A 21181-nucleotide genomic window follows, 5' to 3' on the forward strand; every position below is an offset into this window, starting at 1 on the left:
AATCATCACAGCTACAGAGGTCATCTTTTAGTATCTAAAACAGGCCAATAAACTATCCTTCCTCAGGACTCTATATGTAACATTCTTTTTGCCTGGGGTACTCTTCATATGATTAACTCTTCACTAACTTTCAAAATGAAGTTGAAGGTCACATTTCCTGAATTCCTTCTGCAGTACTCTGTCTTAGCTACCCTTTTCTGAGTACTCTACTTATTTTATCCATAATAGCCACACATTTGTAGATTCTAAAAATTTCCTTTTTACCTCTGGTAAAGTCTGTTAACTGTAGAAATATAAAAAAACCAGATTCTGGTTTGCATCTAAAATCTATGTTAAATAACAGTATTACTATATTTTTATTTAAATTTTTTAGTAAAATGTATGTGCAGATAAACATTTTAAATTAGTAAGCTGAAACAACGATAGAAAAAAATGGTTGGTTTAGTTCTACAATCAAGAATAGTCTAACACAGTTCAGTTTGTTTTTCTTGTTATTATTATAATAAGCAAATGTCTGGGATTTCCTTTTCTCACAATATAAATTAGTGCTTCTCAAAGAATGGTTCAGAGAGATGTGGGTGTCCCTGTGATACTTTTAAGGTGTCTATAAGGTCCAAAGCATACAATGGAGTTTTCCAGAAGCTAAATGATGAGAGTACAATATACCAAAATACAGAAGTTATGAAACACAAGCTATCTTGTATTAAATCAGGTATTAAAGAGATTTGCAAAAATGAAAAAAACAGGGCAACTTTTCTCACTGAATGGTATTCTTCAAAAAAAATATATATTTTTTTTAAACTCTAAGTTCTCAGCCCGGCTAGTGTGGGTTAGAGGTTGAGTGTCACCTATGGTATGAACCAGTAGATCATGTTTCAATTCCCTGTAAGAGCACATGACTAGGTTGCAGGCTTGATCCCTAGTGTGGGGTGTGCAGGAGGTAACTAATCAATGATTTTCGCTCATTGTTGATGTTTCTCTGTCTGAAATAATAAAAAATATATATTTTTAAAAAGGACAGAGGCAGGCTAGAAGGAGTAAATGGGGGAAAAGGGGAAACACACGTAATGCTTCCTAGGTATGCCTGAATACATTGGGGGCATAAAGTCTTGCACATAATGGTGATTTTAATCTATTTAATTTTAATTATGGATGGTGATTGAAATTATTGTACAAATAGGTTGAGTTTAATGGCCTAAAATGTAGCAAAGCAACTAATTTTTTTGGTAAATCCAATTCAAGGGCTTAATGAAGCCAATATTCTTGGCTTTTAATCAGTAATATTATAGGTAGGCAAGATAACAATTTAGAGTATGTGTTTGGGGGAACTCAGTTTTAAGTCTTGACCACAGTTCAAATATCAACAAATCACTTAGATAGTAAAAACTGAATTATCTATATGGGTGAGTATTTTTTCAGGAATACCTTTTCTGGAGATTTACTTTTTGTACTTTTGGCTGACTGGGTTAATTCATAACAATGACACAACACACACTGAGTGATGAGTACTTTTATAAATCTTAAAACATTAAAGTAACATTACCACTTACATTATGAAATAAAGCCTCATTATTATAAATCAAACACTTTATAATGCAAAAATTACTTATTTCAAATGCACATACACTGTATACTTGTGTGTAATGAAGAGTAAGAGAACACTTGCAATCCTATCATCACTAAGAACATTACCAACCATAAAAGCTACCTGCGGGCTTTGCTGTAATGCTGTCAATCAGTTTATCTTTCTTATTTTTCTTCAATGTTACTAGTAATTTTTTACTCTTTTTAATCTCATTTGCTTTATACTCACCTGTTGTATGTTATTATTATCAAGAGTATTTGCATATTGTGTTAAGGACTACCCTCAATTAATGTTGTCATGGTCTACTCTTGTATCACAGTACTATTATTTGAAAAAATACTTAAAACATGCTTTCAAATTGTTGTGAAAGTTAAATTAACTTATACCTCTAGTAATTCTGATGAAACATCAAATTTGAATTCTTTCCCATTTTCTTCCTCTGGTTCCATGCGTTTATAAAACAGCATATATGCACTGTGTGTCTATGAGACGGAAAAAAGTACATTTTCAGTTCTGATAAAATATGACTATTAAAGAAGGCAACAGGAAAAAAAGAGAACAATGTAAAATTATATATGAAAGAAATGGTTACCTTTTCAAAAGAGAAATCCATAAACTTATCTGTAACAGAATCGTATGTCTTGGTCTGTTTTAAAAAAATAAGTTTCCTTCTTTAGAAAATGGGCACATTTAGTTATATTTACATATAAAATATTTTTTAAAAGCTGTTTAATACTATGTAATAACTTCACAAATAGTTTCTCAAATAGCACTGCATTCATAAAAATCCTCAACAGTAATTTTTGACTAAGAGTACTAAAAATTGGAGATGCAAAACATATTTTAACGTACTTTATCATACAACATATAAAACATAGGAAATAAAATGAACTTGCAATTTGAAAAAAAACTCTTAAAAAGAGTTTTTTGGAAAGTTTACTTTTTTAAAGAAGTAGTTCTGTGAATAACATTTAGAGATGCAATCAGTTTAGTGATAGCTTCAGTGCTAACTCATTATTTACTCCTTCGACCCATCTCCAAAGTATTAGCAATTTTCCTACTTCTTTTATATTCGGAATAGTATAAGGACACGAAAGAGCAATAAAAAGTCCATTAAAATCCAAAATGTAAATAATTATTTCATAATAAACATGGCTATTCAAGTTAAAAACTGGTTTATCTGAGCTTGTCTGTGAAATGGAAATAACTATTAAATATTTGACTTAAAAGAATCAACAAGGTATTTTTAAAGTGTTTAGAAAATTGGCAGGAGTGAAATTGTTACAATTCTACTCCAACCTAATGATCTTTTTGTATATCTTACTGTTAATTATGTAACAGGTAAGCTGTTCGTTTTCTATCTCATCACTTCTAATAATCAGGTTGCTAACTGCTTTACAAAAGCCAATAATATAACAATTCTTTAAAGCTCAGCTCAATCCAACTTCCTTGTCAAAGTGTTCATATTAAGTCAATAAAGAGTAATTTTTGTTGGCTTTAATCCCAAAACATTCAAGAGAACAACCAATGCAATCATAATGTCACAAGGAAAGGTAATTCAAGTCCTATATTATTATTTCATTTTCAATTGTTAAGTCTTAACATTATTAATTAGTTGAAGGAAAAAAACCAATTTAAAAAATATTTCCCAGGGTTATTATATTCTCCAAACATATTAAAGTTCCATTAATACCAGCAGAATAAAGTTTAGATCGAATCATAGTGATTAAAAAGAAAGTGATCCTGCTATTGGATTTTATGATATTGCAAAGCATGTGAAAATCATGAGCTATTTGTAATTTTTGAATAAAACTTACTGTCATCTCTCCACCAAAACATTCAGAGGCAAGTTGAGCAGAATCAAAAGGTTTTACCTCAGCATCATTAAAAAGATACCTAAAACAGAGCAAGTAGAGTTGATAAAGTATAATGTACTGAATACCTCTCTATTATGCATATTTTTTTAAAAAATATTTAGGTTATATACTGATATATTATAAATAATTACAAAACTATTATTAGTAATACAAGGTAAATTCTAACTAAGCTCTCATTTTGACAACTCGAATCCAAATAAATTGGAAATATAATTTAACAGTAATAACCACCCTAAAATTTGACAAATTTATTTATAACCTAGAAATAATGGGAGTTCGTAAAAGCAATAAAGTTTGTGTAAATATAATCTGTAACATGGACAGAAAAACATTAAGAGATGGTAGAACTTCCAAAGATAAAGATGCCATTTTAAAATTTATGATAAAAAATTGACTCAAAGTATATTTATGGAAATATATTCAAATGGACAAAAAACATTCAAGATATAAAATGATTGACTTAAAGAGAAATAGTTGAACAAAACTATTCTACGATATTAGTGCTTATTTAGACTAACATCTGAAGACATTTGAAAACCAAAAAATAGTTATGAAAGAACTGATTTAATGACTTCCAAACATCTCTCTATGTAAAAGCCTAATCGACCAGCCAACCTGTAACTATGACACGCACTGACCACCAGGAGGCAGACGCTCAATGCAGTAGCTGCTGAGCTGCAGTGACTTGGCAGTTGCAGTTCTCAGGTGACGAACCCAGAATCAGAGAGAGGGGAGCCTGATTCTGGGGGGTGTCACCCGAAAACCGCCCTCTTGCAATCTGGGACCCTCTTGGGAGATGTTGGAGATCCAGTTTCGGCCCGCTCCCCACTGGCCAGGCCAAGGGACCTCACCAGCGCACAAATCTGTGCTCTAGGCCTCTAGTTAACGTGATAAAAGATGATAAAAGAGAATGTGTGTGTCAAAGGAGAAAGGAAAGGTAGAGTGAAACATGAAGGTTAACTTTTTGTGGTTTTTTTTCGGGGGAATATATTGATTTCAGAGAAGGGAGAGAGAAATAGAAACATCAATGATGAGAGAAAATCATTGATCAACTGCCTCCCACACAATCCACATCAGGGATTGAGCCTGCAACCCAGGCATGTGCTCAACCACTAAGTCATGCCATCCTGGCTAAGTTAGCTTCTAACTAGACTATACACTGAGTGGCCAGATTATTATGATCTCTGAATGCATAATAATCTGGTCACTCAATATTTGTGTGTGTGTGTACTAGATGACCAGTGCATGAAATTCATGTACAGTGGTGCCTCACACAACGAACTTAATTCGTTCCAGGAGTAAGTTTGTTATGTGAAAAGTTCGTTATGTGAAACACGTTTTCCCATAACAATACATGTTAAAAAAAAAATAACTCGTTCTGTAGCATAAAATATGCTAAGATGACATAAAAAAAGATAAATTTTTTATTATTTTTATTTAGATACATCATGATATAAAAAAAATATTGAGTTTAACTTAAAAGGATGACTGCCGTGATACGTGCGTGATTTAATTCGTAATGAAGAACGATTGCCGCGATACGTGCTTAAGTTAAGCGCAGTGACTAACGACTGCCTGCAGTGCCTGCGCGGAAGGATGCAATACATCGGCAGCGATCGTGGAAGCTCGGGCAAAGCGGTCGTGGAAGCTCGGGCGATTTCGTTGTGTGAAACGAAGTTCGTTGTATGAATCATGAAAGGAAGTTCGTTGTGTGCAGCGTTCGCTGTGCGAGGCGTTCTTTATGCGAGGCACCACTGTACTAGGAGGTGGGGGGTATCCCTCAGCCCGGCCTGTATCCTCTTATAGAATGGAAGCCCTCGGAGGATATCCAACTGATGGCTTAGGCCCACAGTGGGCCTACGCTGACAGTCAAACATCCTGTCACCACTGTGCTCCCAGCCTTGAGCCCAGCTCAGGGCTTCTGGCTGAGTGGCGCTCCCCATGTAGGAGTGCAATGACCACCAGGGGGCAGCTCCTGCATTGAGTGTCTGCTCCTCATGGTCAGTGGGCATCATAGTGACCGATTGTTCCACAGTTTGGTCAATTTGCATATTGGCCTTTTACTATATAGGATATTAGAGGCCCGGTGCATGAATTCGTGCATGGGTGGGGTCTCACCAGCCTGGCCAGGGGAAAGGAACATGGGTGGTTGGCCAGCCTGCCTGCTGGTCAAACTCCTGATCGAGGGGACAATTTGCTATTAGCCTTTTATTATATAGGATATACAATGAGTGGCCAGATTATTATGCATTTAGAGATCATAATAATCTGGCTACTCAGTGCATAAGAACTTTGTGTGGCCACCTTATAGAAAGAATTCAGTAAAAGCTCTTGAATGAGTGAACACACAGATAAGATTTGAAAGGTGCAATATGTTCTATGAATATAAAAATTGCATGCAAAATTTTGTGTGTTCATTCTTCCTGAAGAAAGCATTAATAAAATTCTCAAAGGAGTCTAGAGATCCATGAAGTTTAATAATTAAGTCATATTGTGTTTTGAAAGTCACTTTCATTTAAAATTTTTTTCTAACCTCTTTCTTAAAGTTTTTAGAATACTGACATCAGAAAACATATCTGAAGAGAAAACTATCAACAGCTTATACTTTTAAAAGGTTTAAAATCCAAATAAAATATTTTAAACTCACCACTTATTGTTTTTATAAGCATGTGGATTGACTATATCTCTAATGAAGCTATAATAGTGTCCACCATCTGCTGTTCCTGTGTGAACAGTCACTCCAATCAAGTCATATTCATAGCTCTCTGTGTCTTTTGAATGGTCGCTGACTTCCTTAAAACCTGAAATGATTTACATAAAATAATGGCAATAATTTGAAAACTACACAGTGACACCTTAGAATTGCTTTATATACTGTACATACATAAGTAGGTACAGGTACTTAATATGTTAAAATAGGTACAAAACAACTGTATTTGCTATCACCATCCATAACCTAGTATGTTAAGGAACATTGTACAAATTGAAAAATAATCACGTTAGTGCAAAACTACAGACAACAAATTCCTTATTTTGACATAAGTTTCTGGTAATTCCACATTCATGGAAGCGTCATGAAAAATAGAATGAAGCAGTTTCTGTGCAGTCTTGCTATAATTTTAGGAATAGTTTGAAGAGTTCTAAAAAGTAGGATGTATATATAAAATGCTCACTTAATTTCACCTGTATTTTAAAACTTATCTCTACTGGCTCATTTCCCACAACTTCTAAATATACCCAAAAGCTAACTTTAAAAATTCCCTCCCATAACTCCATATTCCTTCATAGCTATAGTTGCCATCTTCTCTCCTCTCTTCAAATAAAGAACATGTTCTCTCTTAAAAAAATAAAATAAAATAACATTTATTGATATTTTTACACAGAGGAAGAGGGATAGAGTTAGAAACATCATGAGATAAACATTACCAGCTACCTCCTGCACACTCCCTATTGGGTATGTGTCCACAACCGAGGTACATGCCCTTGACCAGAATCGAACCTGGGACCCTTGAATCCGCAGGCAGACACTTTATCCACTGAGCCAAACTGGTTAAGGTAAGAACATGTTCTCTTGAAAGCATACCCTATACTCGCTGTTCTTACCTATCTCATCTCTCATTTATTTTTATTTTTTAAATAAATCTTTATTGTTCAGATTATTACAAATGTTCCTCTTCCCCCCTTCCCCTCCATTGCTCTCCTCCACCAGGTTCCCATCCCACCCTCTGCCCTTTCCCCATCCCCCATGATCCTCATCCATAGGTGCAGTTTTTGTTCAGGCTCTTCCCGCACCCCGCACTCATTTTCCCCAGGAATCGTCAGTCCACTCCCCTTCCATACCTCTGAATCTATTATATTCAACAATTAATATTGTTCATCAGGTTTTTTAATTCCCTTGGCTTTTAGTAGTTTCATTTGTTGTTACGTATTTGTGTATCTTAATTTTTATCTTTATCTTCTTACTCTTCCTAAAAAACCCCCTTCAGCAATTCATATAATTAAGGTTTGGCGTTGAACTCCTTGAGCTTTTTTTTTTTATTTGTGAAGCTCTTTATCTGGCCTTCAATTCTGAGTGATAGCTTTGCTGGGTAGAGTATTTTTGGCTATAGGTTCTTGCTATTCATCACCTTGAATATTTCTTGCAATTCCCATCTGGCCTGCATGGTTTCTGTTGAGAAATCAGCTGACAATCGTATAGGTGCTCCTTTATAGGTAACTACCTGCTTTGCTCTTGCTGCTTTTAATATTCTTTGTCTTTTGCTCTTGAAATTTAATTATGTGTCTTGGTGTGGTCCTCTTTGGATTCCTTTTGTTTGGAGTTCTGTGCGCTTCCTGGACTTGTAAGTCTAATTCTTTCACCAGGTGGGGGAAGTTTTCTGACACTATTTCTTTCAGTATGTTTTCGATATCTTGCTCTCTCTCATCTTCTGGGACCCCCATAATTCTGATGTTGATTTGCTTGAAGTTGTCCCAGAGATTTCTTACATCATCTTCAATTTTCTGGATTCTTTTGCTTTCTTGCTTCTGTGGAGGAGTGTCTTCTGGCTCTTTATGTTCCAAATCTTTGACTTGATTCTTGCGATCTTCCATTCTGTTTTTAGGACTCTGTATAATATTTTTAATTTCAGACAATGTATTTTTTATTTCTAGTTGATCCCTTTTCATATCTTCATAGGTCTTGTTTATTTTATCGGCCTTTTCTAGGAAATTCTTGAAAAACCTTATAACCGTGGTTTTGAACTCTATATCCAGTCGCTTCTTGTCCTCCATTTCTTTTGTTTGTGATCTGTTTCCTTGTCTCGGCATTTTCACAGCTTCCCTGAGTTGGTAGGGTGGCTTTGTGTGCTAAGGTGTCCTATATGGTTCAGTGGGTCAGCCTCCCAGTTACCTAAGGTAGAGTCTTGGTGTAGCCCTTTGTGGGCTGTGTGTGCAGTCTTGTTAAGCCTTGCTTGTTGTTGGGATCACTGGGAAGCGTTGATCTCCAAGCCTATAAGGATCAGAAGTGTCTCAGCTAGGAGAGTTTCTGTATTCTGCTTGGATGGAGCAGAGTCTTGGAGTGGCAGACAAGCCTTGGTGAATCCTGCAAGATTGGTTGTAGGCACACGCACCTCATTGATATAGGCACAGACAAGCTTTGGAATGCTGTCTGTACCTCCCTAGTAGGTCCTATTCACGGCAAACGAGAAAGCTAGCCACTGGAAGGGCTTCTGAGCTCCGCTAGGGCAGAGTCTCCTAGTGGTGCAGACAAACTTTGGTCAGCCCCTGCCTACGAGGGTCTGGTTTCTGAGTCCCGCAGTAAGGCCGCTGGCTTCACACACCTCTGAGAGATCTCTGCCCACTGCCTGATAGTCTGGCCTCTCCCTGTCTGGGGCTGTCTATCAGAGCAATAGGGTGCTTCTGTTTTCCTCCCAAACAAGAAAGCTAGTCACCGTGCATTAGCTGTCCTCCCTGTCCGCACGCAGGGAGTAAGCCAGTAGCAAACTCGGCCCGCCCTCTCCACGCTCCGCAAGCAAGCCAGCAGCGAAGTCAGGTGGCTGCCTTTTCGTGCACACAGTTCTCCGCACCTTTACAGTTCCTGAGGTTCAGCGTGCCTTCTCTCTCCTTCCCAGATGGTAGAGCCTCCTCTCAGCCAGCCGTCCGGCGCTTCAGGGCGATGTTTCCCATTTTCCAGTTCTAAATTCAAATTTGTTGTGGTAGGCTGCATTCAGGTGTCTACCCTATGCTGCCATCTTGGTTTTCTCTCTCATCTTTCATTTATTAAGAGTAAATTATTGAATGCTTAGTAAGTGCCAGGCAATAGAATATCAAGATCGAATCATTGTTCTCTTCCCTACATCTTATAGTAACTTCTTTACACCTTAAAATTTTAAATCAGTATAACTTTTTATACAAAGAAAACATTGCTAGGACTCTTAATATGTAAAATGTAACTTCTCTGGCTAAAGAAGAATATAAAAGGCAAGTCCTAGATCTGTTATGCTTTCTTCTCTCATCTATTTCCATTCCTCAACTCTGTGGTCCTGGAGGGGCATATGAAGAATTTTGAAAATCACTGCTCTTATGAAATAGCAATTTGGAGGTAACTATTTATGAACCATCTTTGTCTCATTGCAATCTACGTTCCTATTGCAATACTCAAATAAAATTGTTCTGATAAAGATAACAAAAAATCTTCTCCATCACGTTCTTACTGAAACTTCTTTTTCTTTAGCATCCAATAATTTTAAACATATTCCTTCTTTCTTGAGATCTTGAAATACTGGCCCCTTATTCACCTAGCTGATCCAACCAGAAATCCGAGTCACTCGGCTTTTCCTCCTCATTCTAGTAGCAGACTAAAACAAAATGTAATCTTCAAAGGAGGCAGATACCATGTTCTTTGTTATCACCATAGTCCAATTACTACAAGAATGGCAAATCAGATAGTAGGTAGATGTTCAACAACTTTGTTGGATTCATTTATTCAATCGAGTCCTGTTAACTGCCATCTCCATACACTTCTCCAACTTTACCAGTATGCTTTCTCATCTAAGTTACCGCCTCTGTAATTTACCAGAATGGCCTTTCCACACTCCTCTCATCATCCTTTAACCCATTTTGTTTGCTGTAGTCAGATTAACCTTTTCCATAGCCCATCTGGTTCCCATCTCAGTTTCCTGCTTAAAACCTTCCAATTGTTTCACACTGAATAAAGATAAGAATTTTTAACATGACCTGCCAAAAAATGAATTGGCCCCTGCCCTTTGCCCATTTCATCAGCTCCAGTCCTCATCTGCCAAAGAGCTTATCCATTCCTCTCAATCTAGCTCTTACTCAAGTTCTGCTTAAATGTCACTTCTCATAAAAACCCTCCCTGATTCCCTTAGATGTAATACATTCAGTGTCCTTATTTGACATTATGTCATGTTTGTAATTTCTTTTTCAATATAAGACTTGCCCACTAGACTTAAGTTCTACAAGGGCAGGAACATTTATCTTGCTTACTACAGTGTCCTCAATGCTGAGAAGAGTGCCTAGAACACAGTCCTAGTAGATATTAAATATTAAATTGGTAACTCCTGAACGTGCCACGTTGTCTTTAAAAACCTTAAGATTCAGTTCCATTTTGTTAAATGTATAGTTTATTACAACTTTATAACTATCTGGTCATGGAGACCTACAATAAAAGAAAAGAGATGGAAAATTACCTTCTTTCCTATCACTCTTTCCCATAAGAAAATCTTCTGTGTAGGGTGTCATATCCAAACGTAATGGGAAGGAAAAGTGTGTGTTCACTTTCTCTTTCATCATCGTTACCATATTAAATGTATACCTCATAGTATTAAAACTCAGAATGCGAGGCAATTTCTTAAAACATGCCCTGAAACACAGGAAAATTAATGAATAAAAACCTTTATTAATAATTATCTTTCCAAAGTACTTCAATCATGTAAGAGAGGGACATATACATATATAACCCCTTACATGCCCTCTTTTCATTCTGAAACAACTTTCTTGTGTCTAGATAAAAAAAAATTAATAGATTGATAAACAACATGATGAAGATATATAAAGTTGCTATGGAAGTATAGAAAAGAATCACACCATACTTTAAATGCAAGGTCGTCTTTGGTTTTTTCCCCCACCTTTAATAACACGGTTTGAAGTATTTATTTTGTCAACTAGAACTGAAGTTTCTGTATCATTTATTAGATGTACGACCCTAAACAAGTTACTTAGCCTCTCTAAGCTTAATTCCTGATTTGTAAAATGGAAACTAAAGTGACTACTCTCTATAACTTTTAGAGCGCTGCCTGGCAAATACCATTTAATATGTGGTGCCTGATAGTACAACAATTCAGTAGCAGCATAAAGTCAACTGGTTACCTAAATCTTATGGTTGAAATATTAATAGATCAAGTTAAAAAAATAAACAACAACAATAACAAAAAAAACACACAAAATTTTGGTTTAAATAAAATCTTTACTAATAAAGGGGTAATGTGCTAATTAGACAGGGAGACCTTCCAGATGTCCTGCTGGATAAAGCATGGTGGTGGGGCAGAGGCGGTTAGGGCAATCAGGCCAGGGGGGGGAGGGAAGTTGGGGGCAAGCAGGCCAGTAGGCAGAGCGGTTAGGAGCCAGTGGTCCCGGTTTTGTGAGAGGGATATCCCTGTAAGATCAGGCCTAAAAGTGCAGTCAGATATCCCCTAAGGGTTCCCAGACTCAAAAGGGTGCAGGCCAGGCTGAGAGACACCCAAATTTCTTGCACAAGGCCACTAGTCTATAATAAAAGCATAATATGATAATTAGACCAGATGTTCTCCCATCCTTCGGGATGACCTTCCAACTTTCCAGATGAAGGAAGCCCGAGTGCTGGGTGCCAGAGGGAAGCAGATGCCAGCAGCTGGGGGAAGAAGGCCTACTCTTGTACAAATTTTGTGCATCAGGCCTCGTGTGTGTGTGTGTGTGTGTGTGTGTGTGTGTGTGTGTATGTGTGTATAATTATGAAAATATTAATTTTAGAAAACAATACTTCACTGTACTCAGGAATCAAAAGAGAATTTGTTTAAACCAAGAGCATAGTATTTTTGTTTTCTAAAGAAATATAGATGAAGGAAATAAGGAAAAGATGTCATAGCAAAGGGAGTAAATATTCCAAAAATTCATCATTACTGAATATTTAGGACTAGCAAATGATAAGGTTACAGAAGCATAAACAGTTCAATGATGAAGGACCTTGTATATCATAATCAGAGTATGAATTATCCTGAAATATAACAGTCACTAACAGACTTGTGGTGGGAAATGGAATGTGCATTGATTCAGAAGATAAAACAGCTGGAAAGATAAGAATTTATGTCTCTATTAAATCTGAGACTAAGACAGTTGTAAGAGAACAACACAACACTCCAAATTAGGTATGATTAATTTGGGAATCAGTATGTCAGCAGAGATTAATATTAAGGTGGTAGGTAAAATTATTCAGGAAAGAATAAACTGACAAAACTAAAGGTTTAAAGATAGAGCAGAATATGATCCTCAATACATTTCTGTTGACCACTTACTATGTTATTACAGACATTTATAAGTATGTTAAGAATACAAAAGTCTGATTAACACTTTGTCTGGGAGAGATGAAACAGTATTTAGGAAAACCCAAACTATTGTAGTAGAATTACATTAGCCCCCCGCAAAAGAAAATGTTACAAGAAGCATATTAAGAATGACAGATTTATTCCAAGTAAAATAAATTCTCCAAAGAATGTGACTTACTCTATCTTTTGACCGACTCATTAAATTCCTAAAAACTTTTGAGTGACACCATTTTGTATGAGTCCTTAATTCTGAACCTAATCCAATTCTTACCAGATGAGCTTTTCTTCTTCCTGTAGCTGCCTGCACAGTTATACTTTCATTTGAATATGTCTACCCACAATCTTTCTCTTTTGCAACAAACTTGAACTCTGAAGGTTGAAAAAAAGAATACCATACCCTTCAAATAGGTATTTACCTGGAAAAAATAATCTATTAAGCAATTTGAAGCAAGGGCTTTTCTTTCTCTGCCTTCAACATGATTTCATCTAGAAAACAACTCTGTTTGATCCCAAAGTTCATTTTAAACTCCATCTTCCCTGCTGATTTTTATCAAACTTCTAAAATGAATGATTTGTATTTGACACCATGTTCCCTGACAACCCTGCTTTTATTGCTACAACTTGACAAAACACACCAAGTACTTATTTGAAATAAAACTCAGTGCTTTTTTACTCAGCTTGACTCCCCTACCCCCAATCTCTGAGTACCTTCTTGATATTCTCTTCCCTAGTTTCTGGGTTACCTCCCTATCCTGATTTTCTTTATTTGATTGTGTCACTTTTGCCTCTGTATATTTGGGATGGCTTAAGTCTCTGTCCTTTGCAATACTTATGTTCTTTCTCAGGCAGATGTTCAGATGCCTCCAATTAAGCAAATTATCCAAAATCTAGATATTAATTACTTGATGTTACTATATATTACCAATCTTGCAAATCCTCTACCGCAGTGTACCCCTTCTATAACTTTCGTAACGCTGAGTACCTCTCGTACTCATGAGAATGTAGAATTAGGGGCAGCTAAACATGGTGCAATGCATATCCCCACCAAACTCTACACATACCCCTGGGGGTACGCGTAACCCACTTTGGGAAACACTGCTCTACCTGAATGATGTAGGCTAGCCTATTCCTGGACTTCCTGCATATATAAGGTCATTTCTATTTCTCTGCCTTTGTTGCTAGCTCTTTCAGACAAATTTCTACTTGTCATTCAATATTCACCTGTAGAACTGAAACATCTTTGCCCAATTACTCTGTCCTAAACTAGCCTCCATATGCCTGAGCTCTGAAGAAAAAAAAAAATCTATTATAGAGATTCAGAAAAGGATGTCTTCAGTTCATAAATAGACTCTTTATCTTGCTTCACTAAATGCAGAGCAGAGAAATAAGCAACCGGACAGACTTTGGTAAATATTTGATTAATTAAAAGAGAAAAATCTGAAATATTTAAGGGAGCTTGAAAGTATACTTTAATAACTATATAAAAAACTACTAGTGGAATGATCTCCAAGCAGATGACCTTAACCTTAATCAGATAATTTTAATTTATATAAGTTTGTGTTTTACTTCCACTTGATTATAAAAATAACATTACATTTAAAAAAACATACCTTTTTTCAGCTCGTACTTTCTTCCCGCAATGAGAACATGTATACATGTTGTCACCTTCTAAAGTATCTTTAATAGTAACTTCATCAAGAGACTCCTGTATATAAAGCCAGAGTTAAAGGTTTCATATTACTGTTTACAGCATGCAAAATACAAAAAATAGTTAATTACAATTTGAGTAAATACACAGAGGAAAACCAAAATTTTAAAAAATATTTTTATTGATTTCAGAGAGAAAAGGAGAGGGAGAAATAGAAACATCAATGATGAGAGAAAATTAATGATCAGCTGCCTCCTCTACGCCCCACACTGGGGACAGAGTCTGCAACCTGGGCCTGTGCCCTTGACCAAAATTGAACCCGGGACGCTTCAGTCCTCTATCCACTGAGCCAAGCTGGCTAGGGACAAAATATTTGTTAAAATAAATTCTTAATTTCAGTAACAATTGTTTTCCCCTCACATCGACACAAATACTCTCTGAATATTATTAAATTTTTCAAAAGTGAAGCATTGAAATTTTCCTTAGGAAAAGATCAACTTTGTTGTCTATTTTTAGTTCCTATCTTGAGTAGCATTGCATTAGAAAATAGAAGAAAGTTAACTTTCAAGATGAGAAACATAATCCTGGTACATACAAATAATTTAAAATTAGGAAAAAAACTATAGATATGCACACTACTTACATAAATATTCTTCATATCAGCCACTTGGCACCTCACAGTATAAAATTCTTCAGCAGTCTGACTAACGTGTTCACAATCCTGGTCAGGTAACAGTAAAAAGTTAGTAATTTTTATAATAAGCTAATTAAGATTTCTAAAAAGCAAAGAACAGGTAGAGTACTTACCAAGGATACAACATTGTTTGTAATTACACCTCCAAACAAACTTTTGACAGTATTTTTCTTTGGAATAAACAAACAAAAGTCAGTAACTAAAGTTGGGTAAATCTCTATAAATGTCAAGAAACTTCAGTATTCTGGTACTAACCAGTTCTGGAGACATTTCTTCAATTTTAGTAATTAGATCGGTAAAAAACTCTGTCATATCTTTCTGCTCCCCAGTATTCAGAGGCTGCTTATCCATGGTGTATGTTTTACAGAAGGGTCTAGGATTATATGCTTTGCATTCACTCTCCTGTAAATGAATAGTGAGGTGGGAGTGGAGAAAAGGATTATAAAATAATCAAATAAAGAAATCTAAGTCTGGCTCTGGCTGGTATTGCTAAATTGTAAGAGAATAGGCCCATGCACGGAAAGGACTTGGGCTCAATTCTGGTTCAGGGCACACACCTTTGTTTGCAGGCTCAATCCTTGGCCCCAGCTGGTTGCAAGTGGAAGACAACCAGTCACTGTGTATCTCTTCCCAACCCCATCCCATACACAATTCTCCCACTCTCCCATTGAAGTGTTTCTCTCTCCCTCTCCCTCTCTCTGTCTCTCTCCAACTCACCTCCCTATCTCCCTTTCATTGTCTCTAAAACTCAATGGAAAAAAACATCTTCGGGTAATAATTAACAAACACCGGGGGGGGGGGGGGGGGGGGGGGGAGAGAATCACACAGGCTATGTGCCATGCTGATGAACCTGGATATTATTCTGTTCATAATGAAGAACCACTGAAGAATTTTAAGCCTGGGAGTAATATTGTAAGATTTGCAATTTAAAAGACACGCAACACACTGATTTAGTGAACTTTTACAGTTATGAAAGTAAGAAGAGGGGGTGAAAAAAAGAAATAAGAAAATTCTAAGCCTAATGGGGGAGGTGGGTTGGGGGGCTGTGACAGAAAAAGGGATTCTTCAAAAGACACTAACAGGATGTAAATAATTGAGATATAACTATTAAAAATACCAGTAAGTGACAAATTCGATTAGAAAAGTTAACAGTACATAGTCAGGACAAAGTCAAAACAAATGAGCATTAATGTTTTCAGTTTTGGTGAGAGGGTTTATCTAATTAGGTTTTGAAAAAAATACTAGAGGCCTGGTGCACAGATTCATGTACTGGTGGGGTCTGCAGGCCTGGCCTGCGGGGACCGGGCCAAAACCAGCTCTGTGACATCCACCAAGGGGTTCCAGATTGTGTGAGCTCAGAGGCCAGGCCAGGTTAAGGGACTGCATCGATGCAATCAGGGCCGGGGAGGGACCGTGGGAGGTTGGCCAGCTGGGGAGGGCTCCAGGGCCTCTGGCTCATCTCATCCAGTCCTGATCAGCGGACATCAACAGCAAGTTAACCTACAGGTTGGAGTTTCGGCCCCCTGGTGATCAGTGTGTGTCATAGTGACTGGTTGAATAGTCGAACAAATGGTAGAACAAATGTTGGACACTTAGCTATTAGGCTTTTATTTTTATATATATATATATTTTTTTAATTGATTTTCCACAGAGAGGAAGGGAGAGGGGTAGAGAGCTAGAAATGTCGATGAGAGAGAAAAACAGCATCAACCAACTGCCTCCTGCACACCTCCCACCGGGGATGTACCCGCAACCAATGTACATGCCCTTGACCAGAATCGAACCTGGGACCCTCAGTCCGCAGACCGATGCTCCATCCACTGAGCCAAACCAGTTTCAGCGAGGCTTTTATTATATAGGATTTTTATTGTTGGGAATACTACAGATGTCCCCTTCCCATTTTCCCTCTCTTTGCCCCCCTACTCCCCTTTTCCAGCCAGGTCCAGGGCTTCACCTATTGTCTGTGTTCACGGGCATTCTATACATGGATATAAGTTTTTGTTTAATCTCTTCCCAACCCCATCCCATACACAATTCTCAAACATACCATTAAATATGTAAACATTTTTTGAAGCTCCAGAAGAGTGGTCTTATGCTTCATATCTTCCGAATACTGAAATTCAAAAGAAAACATCCAATTAAAAAATACTGACAATAGACATTCTAGCAATGTACTAAAAGATGCTTTACACTATCCATTTTCTTTCTTTTAGATATGTATAGAAAAGCACAATCTAGCAATTTTAGTATTAAAAATGGAAGTATTTAGTTCATTATTATAAAGACAGCCATCACTATTATGTAAGAAAACTGAATAAAGACATCTTTAAAAAGTCACTTTCTTTACTCAGCCTGTATACTCAGTGGATGAACTTAAAATTATGAACCAGGAAATCATGGTTCAATTCCTGGTAAGGTCACATGCCGGGGTTTTGGGCCAGATCCCCAGTAGGGGGCGTGTAGGAAGCAGCCAATCAATGATAGTTTTTCATCATTGATGTGTCTGTCTCCCTCTCACTTCCTCTCTGAAATTAATAAAAATATATTTAAAAAAATAAACCCCACACATAGCATTAGCTAGTTATATAGTCAAATTTTGCCATTTTTTAAAAATTCATAAGTTGCTTCTCAAACAATATTTTAGTAAATTTAAAAAAAATCAAGATTTAGTGACAGATTTAAAAATTTTGTTTTATAGTTTTAATTTTTTAACGTGAGAAAATTGTACCTTAGCAGTGAAGACAGCCTGTCTTGCTTCAGGTATCATATAAAGTTGTTGAATAGTTGAAGCCAAGTAACATGTAGCTCCAAGGTTAGTCAGGCCAACAAATCTACACTCAGCACGGACATCCTCATGAGGCCAGTAATCCCACTTATAAGGTGCATGGGCTGCTGAAAAAAAGAGGGAAGAAAAAATGTCCCCCAAACAAACTATTAAACATAATGTATTGTTTTTATTAACAACCATTACCCTCCATTACATATTTAGTTAAAATGTATAAAACACTATATATGGTAATTTTTAAATTAGTAAGAACACATAGTAAAACTAATTCATTTCCTAAAAATTCAAAGGACTGTCACAACTTCATTTCATTTAAAACTAAATTATTCAACAAAAAAATGTTTTAGTACTTGAGCTATGTATAAAACGTCCTTCACACCTTAAAAAAAAAAAAATTAAAATCTTTAACCTCAATACATCCAAGCAACGATCATTTATAACGATCATTTATAACTGTTTATAAGTGTGTGAACAGTGATTTCTTTCTTTGAAATATGCCCTTAAAAAATCTCATTTCTGCATACAAAATTTAGAAAGATTAAAGAAAAACAAGAATGCTTACACTGCATGTGTTGTGCCATAACCCAGTTGTGTATTAGCCTGTAGTTCTCAACAGACCCCTTTACCATCTCTACTAACAAATCATAAGCAGCAGCTCTTGAAGAATGTGATTTGCACTTTGGCTGTTGTCTATCTTTTAGACTAGGCAACAAAAACAGGAGATTGAAGATATCTCTTAAAAATTCCTGAAAAACAGAAAATCCAAGCACATTATCTAAACTTAAATATTATATTCCAAATATGAGTTAACTTACGTAAACTAAACCCTATGACATCTACAATTTTCTATAAGACTGTTTGAAAATTTCAAGCAGCATCATATACAATTACTGTAAAGTATTCCCAATGTTCACTTTTCTTAAGTGAACATTCCCTCTTACTTCCCTCTTGCCACTTAATATAGCTCGTTCTTACCACAATGCTATTATTCCATTAAGTGACCAAAAGTTTTTGTTAAAGAATCATTACTCCCTTTCTTGGCTGCTTCTGCACTTAAGTTTTTCCTTATTTTACTCTAATAACAATAGTAGCCATCAAAGCAGCAACTTGTGTATAATGAGAACTTATAAGTGCCAGAGGTTCCCAAACAAAAAACATTAAAAACCAGGTCTGTTCTGGCTGGGTGGCTGTCAAAGCATCGTCACATTCACCAAAAGATTGTGGGTTCAATTCCCAGTCAGGGTAAATACCTAAGTTGAGGTTTGATCCCCTGCAACCTAAGGGTGTGTATAGGAGGCAACCAATTTTTAAGAAAACTATTCTCTATTACAATAACTATATCTTCTTCAAAGCCTTTCCTAATCTTCTCGCTATCTGATCTTGATTTCCAAAAAGATGGAAGAGGGAGAGAAAGAGATAGAAATATCAATGATGAGGTAGAATCATTGATGTTTCCATCTCTCTCTTCCTCTCCCTTTCTCTTTGAATTCAATAAAAACATATATAAGCCGAAACCGGTTTGGCTCAGTGGATAGAGCGTCGGCCTGCGGACTGAAAGGTCGCAGGTTCGATTCCGGTCAAAAGCATGTACCTTGATTGCTGGCACATCCCCAGTAGGGGGTGTGTAAGAGGCAGCTGATCGATGTTTCTAACTATCTTTCTCTCTTCCTCTCTGTAAAAAATCAATAAAATGTATTAAAAAAAAAAAAAAATATATATATATATATATTTTTTTTTAAAGTACAATTTTGATTTATTCACACTATATTACTATTGTTTTGTTGAAAACTGGCATTTTTTACTTGACGGTCTAAGGGAAAACAGGTAAGTACCCCTGACTAAATAGTCAAGTATTTCATGTTTTAAAAGTTATTGTGGCTCACTAGTGTGCTTCTGTGGCCCACCAATTGAAAACACCTATCATGTAGTATGGCTGGGGATATAAAAATGACATAGTTCTTTGTCAAGTGATGTATTCTGATTAAAATTAATTAAATTTACTTTAAGAATTTATGTGAGCCCTAACCAATTTGGCTCAGTAGATAGAGCATTGGTCTGTGGACTTAAGGGTCCCAGGTTCAATTCTGGTCAAGAGCATGTACCTTGGTTGTGGGCTCATACCCAGTAGGGAGTGCGCATGAGGCAACTGATCGATGTTTCTCATTGATGGTTCTCTCTATCCCTCTCCCTTTCTCTCTGTAAACAATTAATATATTTTTTTAAAAAGAAGAAGAATTTATGTGAGCCTGACTGGTTTGGCTCAATGTTTGAGCACATACTCATGTTGCAGGCTCAATTCCTAGAGTGGGGCATGCAGGATGTGGCTGATCAATGATTCTCTTTCATCATTGACGTTTCTATCTCTTCCCCTCTCCCTTCTCCTCTGAAATCAAGAAAAATATGTATTATTTAAAGACATGAAATTATTTCCCTCTTATGTATTTAATTTTTCAAAGGGTATTTTATGTGTGTGTATATATATATATATATATATATATATATATATATATAAATAAAAAATTGATTTTTTTTTACAGAGAGGAAGAGAGAAATAGAGAGTTAGAAACATCGATGAGAGAGAACCATTGATCAGCTGCCTCTTGCACACCCCCTACCAGGGATATGCCCACAACCAAGATACATGTCCTTGACCAAAATCGAACCCGGGACCTTTCAGTCTGCAGGCCAACACTCTATCCACTGAGCCAAACTGGTCTTGGCTCAAAGGGTATTTTTTAATGGATTCATTTTTTAAGTGAAGAAAACAGATCACAGAATGGTTTTACATAACATAAACTATATACTTGTGTATTTATTACATACACAGAAAGCCCTGGAATGCCATCATCAAAGCACCACGGAAAATGAACTATATAAAGGAATCTTCTCGTTCTACTATCTAAACTTTTTTCTTTACTTATGATGATGATTTTTGTTTTACAAATTATCAGAAAAATTATTATTTCTATTTAAGAATAATAGTTATATACTGGTTTATATATAAGACTTCAACCAGTAAGGTTATGAATCAATCAAATTATTCCCACTGGGTATTAATAGAAAAATAATAGAAAGACTCAGAAGAATCAGCAAAGGATGGAGCTTTAAGGAATAGGAGAAGTAACACAGATTTAACATAGGCAAAAATGTCACTCTAAGTTCATCTCAAGAATTCTTAGTCTATTTTCATGGGAACAATCTTCTAGCCTGTGTTTTGACACAATCAATAACCAACTTTCCAGATCATAAGTAACTCACTCACTGCAAGAAATGACAGAAGTGCCCATGGAAGAGTGAATAGCTCAATCTAAAGAGTAATTAGACATTTGTTAGTTTAGTCATTAAGTGTATTAAAATGATTTTATTTCAAGTGGGCCTTTCAAATATAAAACCAGTAAGACAAATACTCTATAATGACTAAATGTTAACTCCATTGTATAAGTTAATAGTCAAAATACTCAATTCCACAAAACTATATACATTTGTTTATATATATATATATATATATATATATA

The 21181-nt window shown here is 36.1% G+C and overlaps 1 protein-coding gene across 12 annotated transcripts in view; it reads right to left on the reverse strand.

The window, feature by feature from the left end:
• The window catches only part of USP34 (ubiquitin specific peptidase 34), a 186512-nt gene that overhangs the window by 54278 nt on the left and 111053 nt on the right, over nt 1-21181 (reverse strand). For 11 of the 12 annotated variants that reach the window (XM_036435430.2, XM_036435437.2, XM_036435438.2 and 8 more), the window contains 12 exons: nt 18229-18412; nt 17610-17773; nt 16929-16994; nt 15137-15283; nt 14995-15051; nt 14831-14908; nt 14150-14244; nt 10650-10822; nt 6110-6263; nt 3403-3481; nt 2178-2231; nt 1972-2067 (listed from right to left, as the gene is read on the reverse strand). In XM_036435430.2, the coding sequence (XP_036291323.1) occupies nt 1972-2067; nt 2178-2231; nt 3403-3481; nt 6110-6263; nt 10650-10822; nt 14150-14244; nt 14831-14908; nt 14995-15051; nt 15137-15283; nt 16929-16994; nt 17610-17773; nt 18229-18412 (1347 nt within the window). The remainder of the gene's footprint in view (nt 1-1971; nt 2068-2177; nt 2232-3402; nt 3482-6109; nt 6264-10649; nt 10823-14149; nt 14245-14830; nt 14909-14994; nt 15052-15136; nt 15284-16928; nt 16995-17609; nt 17774-18228; nt 18413-21181) is intronic. The other variant, XM_036435431.2, reaches the window with a different exon arrangement.

The sequence above is a fragment of the Pipistrellus kuhlii genome, unplaced genomic scaffold (assembly GCF_014108245.1).
Source record: "Pipistrellus kuhlii isolate mPipKuh1 unplaced genomic scaffold, mPipKuh1.p scaffold_m20_p_13, whole genome shotgun sequence".
Lineage (NCBI taxonomy): Eukaryota > Metazoa > Chordata > Mammalia > Chiroptera > Vespertilionidae > Pipistrellus > Pipistrellus kuhlii.